The 13026-nt window shown below is 26.3% G+C and overlaps 4 protein-coding genes across 5 annotated transcripts; 1 reads left to right on the top strand and 3 right to left on the bottom strand.

The window, feature by feature from the left end:
- Window positions 1-169: 169 nt before the first annotated feature.
- LOC129606720 (xylosyltransferase oxt) lies at window positions 170-5467 on the bottom strand. 2 transcript variants are annotated; one of them, XM_055517217.1, is made up of 4 exons: window positions 4524-5467; window positions 4307-4467; window positions 2365-4087; window positions 170-588 (listed from the first exon to the last, which is right to left on the bottom strand). In XM_055517217.1, the coding sequence occupies exons 1-4, from the start codon at window positions 5284-5286 to the stop codon at window positions 575-577; spliced, it is 2661 nt and encodes an 886-aa protein (XP_055373192.1). In that variant the 5' UTR covers window positions 5287-5467; the 3' UTR covers window positions 170-574. The 2 variants fall into 2 exon arrangements, with proteins under 2 accessions (XP_055373192.1, XP_055373191.1); XM_055517216.1 differs by lacking the exon at window positions 170-588 and adding an exon at window positions 1329-1465.
- A 787-nt stretch (window positions 5468-6254) lies between these two features.
- LOC129606722 (2-aminoethanethiol dioxygenase) lies at window positions 6255-7313 on the top strand. The gene is made up of 2 exons (XM_055517220.1): window positions 6255-6539; window positions 6603-7313. Exons 1-2 carry the CDS (start codon window positions 6317-6319, stop codon window positions 7109-7111), a joined length of 732 nt encoding a protein of 243 aa, XP_055373195.1. The 5' UTR covers window positions 6255-6316; the 3' UTR covers window positions 7112-7313.
- Window positions 7314-7595: 282 nt separating this feature from the next.
- Window positions 7596-11407, bottom strand: LOC129606718 (repetitive organellar protein). Its single transcript, XM_055517215.1, has 6 exons — window positions 11232-11407; window positions 10903-11174; window positions 9144-10846; window positions 8989-9068; window positions 7831-8730; window positions 7596-7771 (listed from the first exon to the last, which is right to left on the bottom strand). The coding sequence occupies exons 1-6, from the start codon at window positions 11346-11348 to the stop codon at window positions 7631-7633; spliced, it is 3213 nt and encodes a 1070-aa protein (XP_055373190.1). The 5' UTR covers window positions 11349-11407; the 3' UTR covers window positions 7596-7630.
- Window positions 11408-12088: 681 nt separating this feature from the next.
- On the bottom strand, window positions 12089-12990 carry LOC129606913 (uncharacterized). The gene is made up of 4 exons (XM_055517544.1): window positions 12773-12990; window positions 12601-12699; window positions 12459-12530; window positions 12089-12401 (listed from the first exon to the last, which is right to left on the bottom strand). The coding sequence occupies exons 1-4, from the start codon at window positions 12836-12838 to the stop codon at window positions 12387-12389; spliced, it is 252 nt and encodes an 83-aa protein (XP_055373519.1). The 5' UTR covers window positions 12839-12990; the 3' UTR covers window positions 12089-12386.
- Window positions 12991-13026: the final 36 nt, after the last annotated feature.

Raw genomic sequence — 13026 nt, forward strand, 5'->3', positions numbered from 1 at the left:
TATCCCGAAGTTCACGATTGATATATTCCTCCCACTTCCGATTTTCTAATTGGAGATCTTTGATCACTTTTACGTAATGAATTCTTTCTTCAATTGCTTCATGAATTAGAATTTTTAAGTTGAAATGATCAATGTTCTGTAAACCACATTGTAAAATTACGTTCGAGAACTCATTGAGAAGAAGTACTATATCCACTGGTAAAGATGATAATGTTATATCAAAATGATTTAAATCATTTTCCTGACTCTCACGAAGTTTCTTAATGGCTAAAATTTCGTCGTATAATTTTAGATTTTCTGATGTATTCATCTCATTTTGATTTTCCATTTCAGACACTACTAATTACTAATGTTAGTTTTCGATACAACTGTATAAAACACTGATGCATGCAACTGCATAAATTTTTTGAATTTAAAATTTGAAATGTTGAGATTCTTGGGTTATGGTCAAATATCTGACAGTACAGAAGTCAAAAAGTAATTATCTTGACATTACAAAAATCACAGCTGACAGAATATATACCGATTACCGACTCGTTTTATGTTGAAGTTTTTTTTATTATATATAATTTGTTCATATATAAAAATCTGTAAACAATAAACAATGCTGTTTAACCAAATTTCATTTCAAAATAAATTTATTTTATTTGCTGGTAAATTTGTTTTATTTGTTATTTTAAAAATATTAGTATTTTCCTTTTTAATTCTAGATCAATATGGTATGGAAAAATATGCAGAGAGTTTAATGAAAAGCATTTTACGTCAACAAAATAATTTAGTAAAGACCGAATTTTTGAAAAATAGTAAACTAGCGAAAGAAAACTTAAAAGAAATTAGGTCAGAAATCATAATACTTCCACTAGTATCTGAAATTCTTATTAGCAAAGAGCCTGAATATTTATTTAATATGATTAATATATTGAAGCAAAATAAAAATGTTAAACAAATGTATTTGTGGGCCACACAATCTACACTTGAGCAGAATTTTATAATACCATTTCTAGAATATATGGCTGATCAAATAATAACAATAAAAGATTTAGAAAAATTATCAATTCTTATACGAAAACCAGGTGGTCTCATTGTAAATAAAGTTCGTATTAATTTTGTTACAAAGTACAAATTCATAATAATAATAATTACCTATTTTCTTCCAGTATTTTTCTTATAAAATAACTCCAATTGGTTTTGAAATCGAACCTCTTAAAACAAGTAAACCTGACAAAGTCGAAACAAATAATAAAATGCAAGATATAGGAACATTTAAAATTGCATTGGAAGAAGAAGAAATGATTGCAAGAAATGCTTTAAAATTACCTTATGAAAAGTAAATTCATTAATACAATAAGAATATTTATAACACCAAAATTTTTACTTTCTAGGGCAAAAGAAAATGAAGGCAATATTGTTTATACACCAGAGGATATGGATGATTTTGATGATGAAGATCCTGACGAAGACTTGTCTATTTAAGAACAAATACAGATTCTATTAAGGATTTGTTAATAAAAATGTTTATTTGTATATACAATGAAAATATATGTATGATTGTATGTATTTACTTTAAAATTTTTTTATTTTTAGTAAAAATCATTTACAAACCAAAATGATTTTTGCTTAATTGAATTTACATATTTACATTGTTGATTTTACTGCTTTTTTAGTTAAAGGAGCTCTTTGTAAATTAAAAATTTTCTAACCTTAAAATAATAATTAAAAATTACAATCCAAATTTTGTTTTATATTGCTAACAGAACTACTGGTAAAATAATTTTAAACTGAATGGAAGAAAAATAGCTTAATTAATGTACATACATATCTTATAATTAATTTCATTTTGGTACGTTTTTGTTTTAGTATAAAATTGCAGATTTACACAAAATTAAAATAGTTTGTGCAACACGAACTTAATTAAGTTCAATATCAAATTAACATTGTTTTGCTTTTTTTTTATTTCTTTGTATATATTATATATTATAAAATATGCAGATTAATATATTGGTTATTTATGGTGATATGTAAGAGAATGGTAACATTTAAATATGCTATAAGAATTTTAAAAGAATATTTCTTTTTTATTTCTAAAATATGATAGTCTTCTTTTTAATATTGAAATGAAAATAAACATTAAAATTAATTTTTACAAATACGGCAATATGATATTTTAAAACAAACAACTTTTAATAATGGCACAACTAAATGCTATATGTAAACTACTTTTGGCTGTTTCATTTTTATTTTAAAAAAAGTTAAAATAAATAATTATAAAAACAAAAAATATACTAACAAAATTTAACATTCAATTTCTTAAAAAAAAAATATTTCTAAAAAATTATCCCTTATCTAATAAAGTATTAATATTACTTTTTAAATCTGGCGAGAGCGAACTCCACGCAGTATTTTTACATAATTCTAATTTTATATCAATAATTGCGTCATTTGATGCTAAACAGCTTTCCCGGCTTAAATAAAACATTTTAGAAAGACTATCAATCCATTCTTTCAAATTATCACCAAAACGTTTTGAGTTATTTTCTTTTTTTAAACCTTGAGGCAAATATTGTTTCCATTCCTCAGGATAAATTAATGAATTTTTTGATCCTGTATTTAATATTTCAGCTCTTTTTAGTTTTATAGGTTTTCCTTTGTCAAATTCAATTGGTGTTACCAAAAATCTTGTTTGAGCAAATAAATTTGTCCTTCCAATCAATTTGACCGTCCATATTCCAGGGGTTATCGGTTTCTTCAAATTTGACTTGCAAAAATTTATCGAGTCCACACGACTATCTTCAACATGAACTTCATTGAAGTCAGCTAAATTTCCATTTGGATCAATCCAAAGAACTGTTAAGTTATAAGAAAAATTTTCAGCATGTTCATTTCCCGAAAATTGAAAAACTAAAACTGGATCATTCGATAATGGACCAATCACTTTTTGGAAATTTCTCAGAATTTGTTCTTTTTGATCATAATCGGTACTTACTTCAAAACTTTTTATTCTGCGCCCAAATCTAGAGTTTTTATTTGTTTTTGATGGTTGATATGGTCGAATTCTAGTTTCCATTTCGAATAAACTATTTGTGTTATTGGAGATTTCTGCCAAATATTTGATTATAAATCCCTTATATTCATCATCAAATTTATAATGAACTATTTCTTTCAGCATATTTGGTTGGAAACGCATAATTTTTGCGTTATTTCTCAGTAAACTGTATGCAATGGTCAGAAGAGCATCATCTGGTAATGGACTGCTATCTTCATAGTTGTAAATACTTTCCCAATACGCATTAAGATTTGTGTACTCACTCATATAAGGACCAAAAAGCCATTCTTCCAATTGCAAAATAATTGCTTGATTTATCATTGGCTCAAATTTTCTTGCAAAAAATAATAATTTCGATTCAGTATTTTGTAATCTAGCCCAATCTTCAATTTTAAAATCATTTGGACTACAACCACACCAATCTACAACATGCTTATATTGACATTTACAACCTAATTTACGTTTCCAATTTGTAACATGTAAATTATTATCAATATAGGTACTGCAAAAATGTGTATTACGCAAAACTGTGTGAAAGAAAGATTCAGCAGGTAATAAAGTGTGTTGGAAAATTTTTAATAAGCCTAGAATAAGTTCATTATTTTTGTAATTTGTCACAAAATTAACGAAATCTTTTGATAAAGCTATCCAATCGCTGCCACCATCTATTTGAATCCCTTGCGGTAGTTCACGATCTCCAATTCGCCACATATGAGTATCACATTCAACAAATGTTTTGTCTAAACCTTGTTTTTGTATAAAGCGTTGTGTTTCTCTTCCATGGCTTTTAACAAAATTTTTTCCTTTATTTGCTGTTAAAAACTCCAGTAATTTTTCATTTGCTTTTACTGGAAAATCACTTTCACTTAAATTTATAACAAAATCCCATTCCCAATCAGATTTTAATAAATCAGTCATGCATTGTAGAAGCATTGTTAACAGTGATGCGCCACCCCATATCGTTGAGAAGCGTTTTCTAGCTAAACGTATATTAGGAAATTTCGTTTCCAATTTTAACAATTCACGATACAAATAATCTTGTCTCTAAAAACAAAATAAAAAAAAATATTAATTAAGTAAATTGAAGATAAAATTAATTTTTTTCAGCGACAAATGTACACACATAATTGTTGTATACACATAACTATGTACATATGTGTAGTTCAATTTAATTTTACACCCACTATTCATTCATCCGTTTTGTTTTAAAAAATTTTTGTCACTAAATAATGAAAATTTTTGACTTTGAGTTTTTATACTGACCGAATCTATATGAATATAAAAATATTGCTTTGTTGAGTATAAAGCCTTAATTAAACGATGCACTTGTCTTAAAGCTCTTCCATTTAAAGTTAATAAAAATACTATTCGTACTTCCTCCACATTTTTTTCAGGAATAATTTTCGCATTTTGAGCTGTGAATTCTTTAAAATAGATAATTTTTATAATTTATTCTTCAAAATTTTTAATTTTTACTCACTTGCAATTCCCGTCTCAAATATATTTATTGTAAAGTAACCACCACAAGCTTCTTTGGCATTTCCGGTACATTTCATATTGCAATTCGGATCGGATATTCTCGCTGATGGTGGAGGAGGCTCATTTCCGCAAAAGCATTCTGTACCATATTGAACACCAGCATATTGAAAACCAGATTGTAAACACATTTGAATACATTTATTTGGTGAATTTGATTGTTTAAAATTCGTATAATATCCAGATAAAAGTCTATATTCTTTTTCATCTTTGTAGCAGCCTAATGAGCGGCTGTTTGTAAAATTACCATTTGGACAAGTGCTTTTTAATATTTTTGGGTAAAATAATCCAGATTGTATTGCACATGCTATATTAGCGATATGTTTTTTGCAGTCTTGAGTTTTTGCACGATTAATCGCAGATATCGCTTCTTTCGACAATATTTTGCACGTTGTATTAAACGTTAAATTATCTAATTTTAAAGCGACACTGTTGCTGTTAATACCAACATTTCGAGTTTCTGGCTCAGGTTTCGCTATGTTATTATTAGCATCCTCATCGTCACCACCAACAGAATTTCCATTGTCTTTTTGATATGCCAAATTAACATTTATATCGTTAATTTTACTGTTAGTCGAACTTAATCCTAATTGAGGTATTAAAGATGATTTATAAGCCAAAAATATTTGAATTAAAAAAAACAAAATTAATAAAATGAAATATGTTTTGTATTGCTTTATCCACTTTCGTGTTAAAGACTCGGACATGATATCTTAAAAATGAAAATGCACTTGCTGTTTTTGTAGTACATTACACAAAGTATTTTTTAAAACGAAAAACTCTTAATTACACCATTTATTAACAAACATGATTATCATAATAAAAAAAGCAAACAAAATATTTATCACAACTTTTTTTCAGTTTACTAAAAGTTTTTTAGTTTTTCGATGCAAAATCATATTTGAAATGTGTCAAAATATAGTATCCAAGGTATGCGCGAATTAAACTGACAAGTTAATAGCAATACACGACAAAATCTAAATCAGGTGAATGAGGTATACGCAAACACAGTTTGACATCGGACTTTGTTTTACGACAAATAATTGAAATTACTACGTTAATTCGAGAGAATAAAATAAACTCAGTTTAATTTTAATTTCTGACTTTTCGTTCGTTTTAAAATTCTGAGTAGAATTAGAGAAGTACAAAAAAGCACTGTTATATAAAAAGTTTGATAGGCTTTCATACAAATAATTACTTTCAGTTCGAGTTTTCTATAAAATTTTTGAGTCTTCTGTCACTCACTATTAGGGTTCACACATATTTTTCTGCAAATATTCTGATTACACAATAACAGCAATTCTTTCCTTGAAAATTTTTTTTTCATTTATTTTTTGGATTTTGCACTGTTCACTTCATATAACAATGCATTTTCTCCTCATGTTTTATGTTTCTTTGTTTTCCTTAAAATTTAATTTTAAATCCAAATACATCTATAGAAATATCTAATTTTTCAATAGTAGTTTGGAAATGAGCTGATATTCAAAAGTAAAACAATAAAACCGAAACATGAATTGGCAATCGACATAAATTAAATAGACAACCATAACAATGCTAATGTGAACTCATATATAAAACTTATTCAACACGTTGATAATTATAAATAAACAAATGTCTCAACTTTTCATATTATATGCGCCATCTGTTTCTAGGACTTTTTACTAGAAGCAAAAAGTCAAAAAATTTTATCACCCCGAAAATAATCGTAAACAAATTAATAAAATATTTTTAAGAAAAATGTCTACTTTGTTTTCTAAAGTTGTTAAACAAGCGGTTATAACTTTTGATCGCAAAAACTCTTCCAAATTGAAAACAAATTTTAATGTACTAAAAGAATTAGTAGACCAATTGAGTATTTCAGATGTAGGACTTGATAGCGATTTAGTTACAGAAGAAAGTTTTGACAAACCATTAAAAGCACCGTGCACATTTGTTGATATATTTGAAAATAGTCGAATAAGTAAATATAAAATCTTATTAAATATTTGAAAAAAAAATGTTTAATTTGTATAATTTTTTGCAGAGATGTCAGTGTTTATCTTACGAGGTGATTATAAAATGCCACTTCATGATCATCCAGTTATGCATGGTATATTAAAAGTTTTATCCGGAAAAGTTATAGTACAGAGTTATAGTAAAATTGCTAAAAATAGCGATATTGATCCATTGTATGACATAAACACATTTCAAATTGATGTTATAAAAGAAAATCCATTAATAATAGATTCTGATTCAAAATGTGCAGTTTTAACGCCAACTGAAAAAAATTTCCATGAAATAACTGCTATTGAAAATGTTGCAGCTTTCTTTGATATATTGAGTCCACCATATGACGCTAATATACCAATATATGGACCACGTCCATGTAGTTTTTATAGAAAAAAATCACTTGAAAATGAAAACGATCACAGGTGTACTTTAGAAAAAATTCCATGTCCAAGAAGTTATTATTGTGATGAAAGTCAATATAAGAAACCATCATTTTTATATGATTACATGGGTAATTCTAGTAAATCAAATACAAATCACTAAATTTTATGTAAATAGTCACTTTTTATTTATGTTTAAAATTAGATTCATTATAATTACATAAAAAATTTAGAATATATCGTAATATTTATATATTTATTAGTTTACTGAAAAGAAAAAAGCATCTGATTAAATATGTATAATTGTTATACATAGTAATTTATTATTGAATATTTCATTGAAAACAGTGTTTTATGTAAATATTCTTATATTATTTTAGCCAAAAATAAAAAAACAATATCTCAACCATATATATTTTGTATACACATTGTGTATATTTTGAAATATTTATAAGTTAATTTAAAATAATAATTAATAATAACTTTTATTAATTGAAACTAAGTGTTCTTTTTTTTAACGTATTATTAATTTATTAATGTATAAAATTTAATTAGTGATTTCGTATATAACAATATTTTTTATTAATACTGATAATTTTTTATTATTCAAAATAACTACAATATTTAAAAAAGATTTACTCCTACCAAGAAAATTTGTTAATATCGAATAAAAATTAGAATTCTAACTTAGATTCTTATTTAGAGATGTCTTCTCTACACAATCATGAAATTTATTCTTTAGTTTTGTTCTAGCTAATTCAAATTCAGTCTTCATTCTTTCATATTCTTTCATTAGATGTTGTTCTTTCTCCTCTGAATATAACTAGAAATTGAAATAAAGTTAATTTAAAATACTAATTGAAAATTTTGATTAATATCTACCTTGTAATTGTTAGCAGTTCTTTTAGCAGATTCATATTTAGCTTTCCATGATTCAATAATTTTAGAATGTTCTTGTTTCATTTCATCAATACATTTTAACATTTCAAGTTCCTTTTTATCACTTAAACTACGGCTTTCTTCCCATTGTTTCATAACAGCTTTCATTGATTGTCTTTCATTCTCAATTTGAAAATTCCTCTCATCTAGCTCTTTTATAAGTTCTTTAATGCGATCTTGTTTTGACTTTAATTCTTCACGGCATTTTTGTAAAATATCTTTATATTTTTGTAAATTTTTTTCATTTTGTATATCTTTTGTATTTGTAATTTCGTCAAATTTTTCGCGTTCAGCTATTACTGTATATTTTAATAATTGCACTTCGTTTTGACGAGACGTTAACTCATGATTAAGTTTTTGCAAATTTTTCTTTAATGACATATTTAAATCTTCAAGTTCTTTTATACGTGAATTAAAATGTTCTTCAATGGATTTTATTTCTTTAGCAAAAATTTTTGCCATATCATCGCGAATTGTTGATTCAATTTCTCGTCGCAGTTTATTTTGAAATTCAGGCGATGTTTCAATATTTTGATTACGGGAGGTCGTTTGTGCCGTCGTTGTAGGTTTTGGTGATGATATACCTGATGTACTATTTGAACCTGTTTCTCGTGGACTGCAATTGTGTGCATTACTACTACGACACGTCTCAATATATTCTTCAAACTGGTGGGCTTTTTCTTTTAAATCAGAAATAATTTTTTCTTGTTCTTCTTTAAGCTCTAATTTTTCTCTGAGTTCTGTTATGCATTTTTCAGATTGTGATAATTGTTCTCTTAAATCATTTACTTGTTTACGATATATGGCACATTGGTTTTCTAATTTAATATTTGAAATTTCGAGCTGTAGGTATGACATAATAAATGTAGAAAATATAATTATTATGTATAAAGAAACATATAAAAATATATTAAATGGCTCTTAAATATAAAATCTATAAGAGTACTACATACATAGAAAAATAAAATTAAATTTTGTACATACGTACATATATAAAATAAAAATAAAATCAAAAGTTTTGACTTTAAAAATTTTTGGATTTCTTAAATGAGTTTTATGAAATGAACTTTGTATAAACTTTAATTTTGTTTTATATTTTACCTTTGTAATATCAGCGGTATAATGAAGACATTTAGAACAATTAAGTGCTGCGTTATTACTTTTAGAACTTTCAGTTTTTTCTAACAATATAAGAAAATGGTGGAATTTGAAAAAATGTAATTTAAAATTTCTATTTTATATATGTATGTACATACCTTTTCTTATTTTCTCTTTTAAATCTTTAACTTCATTTTCCCTGTTTGATTTTTCGATTTCTAATAATTTTGTAAGCTCTGAACTTTTCATTTCAGCTAGTTGCAAGGCCCTTTGCAAATTTGTAGATTTTTCTTCTTCTTCTCGTAAGTCTTTAAAAATATCTTTTGATTTTAATTGGTCTAGTTCCATTAAAATTTGCTCTTTATCATTGCAAACCTCAATATATAGATTCTTAACCCGATTACACTCTTTTTGAGCATCCTCAAGCAAAAATTTCTGTTTCTCCAATTCGAGCATTAGCGAATCAATTTTCTTACAATCCTTTAAGTCTTTATTCTCCTTTAAGATAGCTTCATAGTTATTTTTCAAACTTTCATGTTCTTGTTTTAGTTCTTCTAGATCTATATTTAAATTTTTTAATTGAATATCCAAAATATGAAATTTGTTCTCATCTGTTTTAGGCGGAGATTTACGAATGTGTTTAATTTTCTGATTTTCATTTTCAAAAGTATTTTGTTCACCTTGAGACCTTGCATTTTCAATTTCTAATGAAGTAGATTTGCGTGTATCCGATTTTCTTTTATTTGCTTGATCTAGTTCATTTTCCAATATAATGATCCTATTTTCGAAACGAATTTTTTCTTCTTTTAAAGTGGCGATCAGTACTAAACACTTATTTTCTTCTTCTTTTAACGATTTAATATCTTCGTCTTTGTAATGTAATTCTTTCCCTAAATCTTTAATTTCTTTATTTTTATTATCAATTTCGGTATGCAAATGTTTTATTTCTAAATTTTTGCTTTCTATTTCCGTTTGTAATTTCTTGATTTCTTCACGTTTAGCTTTTTGACTAGCCATACTTCGATATAATTCATTTTTAAGTTTATCTAACCTGTCGTTAGTAGTTAGTGGGGTACTTTCAGCCAAGTTTTGTTTCGCAAAATTTATTCTTTTTGGACTATTGTTATCTGAGTCCATATTTTCATGCAAAACACTATCCAATATAGCTAATTCAGCAGAAGTTGCATCTAAACGGCTACGTAAATCCATGATTGTTTTCTGTTGGTGATCTGATTGTTGTTCTAAAGCTTCTATTACTCGTTTTAGTGCAACATTTTCTTGTGCGAAATCTTTCTTTGTCATTAATTTCTGACATTGTTGTTGAGATTCTTCCAGACTTTTTGCCAGTTGATTTATGGTTTCTGATTTATCTATTAATATAGCTTCTCTATTTCTTTGGAGCTCTTTATACCGAACATCTAATGCATTAAGTTCTCTTTCTTTATCTTCTAGTTTACCTCGTATATTATCTAACTGCTGTTGCAATATTTCTGTTTGGGCTTTATGACGATCATTTGTTTGTTTCATCAAAATATCGACACGTCTATCGGCATTGAAACCAGCATTTTTTTCAACCATGTGATATTTTTGTTGAACCTCTGACAACATCAATCTGGTCCTTTCAAGATCCTGCTCTAATTTAATATTGCAATCCTCCAAAGTTTTAATTTTAGCTTTTAGTTTTGATGTCGAATCTTCTAGTTCTGAAAATTTTGCTTTGCTTTCAACAAGTAATTCATGAGTTTGTTGTTTTGCCATTTGAGCCCTACACTTTTCTGCCTCTGATAAGGCCAAACGTTTATTAAGTTCTTCGGTTTTTTTCTTTTCGTCATGCAAAAGTTTTGATATGGTTTCAAGTTCACTGAAATTAAAAATAATATTAAGAGCAATTTATAGACTAAACTAAAATCTACTTACTTGTTTTTAGATTCGATAACATTAGTTAGATGTTGAATTTCATCAATATATCCTTGCATTTTTTTATCTTTTTTATTATCAAATCCATAATTATCATTTGTTAATAAATTTTGTTTTTCATTATTTTCTTGTAAACTTTCTTTATTAAATGGTCCACCAACACACTCATCTTCATCACGGTTGTAGTGAGATTTTATATTAGATGTACTATTAATTGTATAATCTTCATCCTCACTCAAATCATCAAAGGCATTTTGTAATTCATTTTCCAACTTGAAATTAAAAATAAAGGTTAAAATTTAAAATTTTCAAATTATTAGTTGACAAACTTCTTCATTTCGACGCTTTTGATCTTCCAGAGCTTCTTGTTCTTCCAATTGATTAGCAGAGGTATTTATTTGAATACTACCTCCACCCTGAAAAATACTTAAACCTGGAATATCCATTTATTTTATATATAAATTTGCAAATCAAATTTAATTTCTTTTTAAATTTGCAAACAAAAGAAAACAATAAACTGATAAAGTTGTCAAAAAATTTAAGTTAGGAAATGACAGCAAAATTTCCCGCATCGCTGTAAGGAATTTTCTTTTTCAAGAGAAATATGTACGTATATATACATATATACATATGTAAAGGTACCTAACTTAAAGAGGAGCGTACACTAGCATCTACAGTAGTAACCTATTTTAAATTTTCCCTTAAAAGTGTGTACAAATTTTACTTTTCATTAATTAGAATAAAATTTGTATCTCTTGTCAACATATTTGTTTTTTTTAAATTGAAATTCAAAAATAAATATGTCATATGTTATCGTGATTTATAACGCCATCTGAGTTTAATAAATAGGTTGTTGTCTTGGAAAAGTTAAATTGAAAAACGTCGCCGTAAAGTATTTAATGCTTTTTGTAATAGGCTTATTTACAGTTAACTAACTATACCTAGGTATATTTCCTATATCCACAACCACAACATAAACTAACTATAGCTATAAAAGTGCATATTCATAGGTATAGATATTAGAAAATTTATACTCAACTTAGTCAATCGCTACAAGTAAATAAATATTGGTCATAATGAAGTTCCTTCACCTTTTCAGTTATTAAAGAAAGCCATTTAAGTGTTTAATCGATATTATTAATTTTTTGGTGCTTAACTATGTCTACTTCAGAGGCTCGTGTAAGTTTTAAATATATCAAAATTTTTTTATAACATTTATAAATATATATATATATATTTTCGTATTTTCTTTATAATATAATAAAGTATATATGTATGTAGAAAAGTTGTAAGTAAAAATATATAAAACAATATTAGCACTTAATGCAATAAATGTAAAATATGTAAATATATTGCACACACACATTATGTAGTTTTAAGTATTAAAAACAAATAACTGTCGTGTAGTTAAAGCCAACAAACATCAAAATCTTTTCTTTGGATTTGCTTCCATAATATTTTTTTTTAAAGTCTCGAAAATAATCTTAGTCTTGGGTCCACTAAAAATTAAAAGGAATTATTATTTGAAATAACTTTTTTTTTCTAAATTTTCTTACTCTCAAATTGGGATTGCCACCTCCAATTTTCGCTGCTTCCATTTCTCGTTTCTCCATTTCTTGAGCTTTAGCCTAATATATATATATAATAAACCGGTTTTTAATTTATAGATACATAGCTTACAAGAAGTTTTTATATCACCTGTTGCCTTTTGAATTTTTCAGGATCTTTTATGCCACGTCTTTCATTCTCAAGTCGTCTTCTTTCAGCAGCTTCTTCTGCTTGTTTCCTTCTTTGTTCCTAAAAGTATGTGTACATATACTTATGTAGATTTTCATTTTAACAAATTACGTTTTTTATTTCAATCATTTACCACAGAAACTGTAAGTGAATCTTCTTCTTCGTTAGATCCTCTACAACACGACAAGAAAATACCCATTTTAATGTTAATTTGTTCTAATGAATTTTCTCTTTAATAATGTTCAAATATCAAAAGGCAATAAGTCTTAGTTGCCAGACGTTAAATATTTATTAACTTTTACTTTTTAGCTCTTTGTTTATAAAGTTAAAGAAACTGTAAATGAAAATGTATCTGTATAATGTAAATAAATAATAAAATTGTCAAAT

Source organism: Condylostylus longicornis, unplaced genomic scaffold, assembly GCF_029603195.1.
Source record: "Condylostylus longicornis isolate FDR11 unplaced genomic scaffold, ASM2960319v2 ptg000022l, whole genome shotgun sequence".
Taxonomy (NCBI): Eukaryota; Metazoa; Arthropoda; class Insecta; order Diptera; family Dolichopodidae; genus Condylostylus; species Condylostylus longicornis.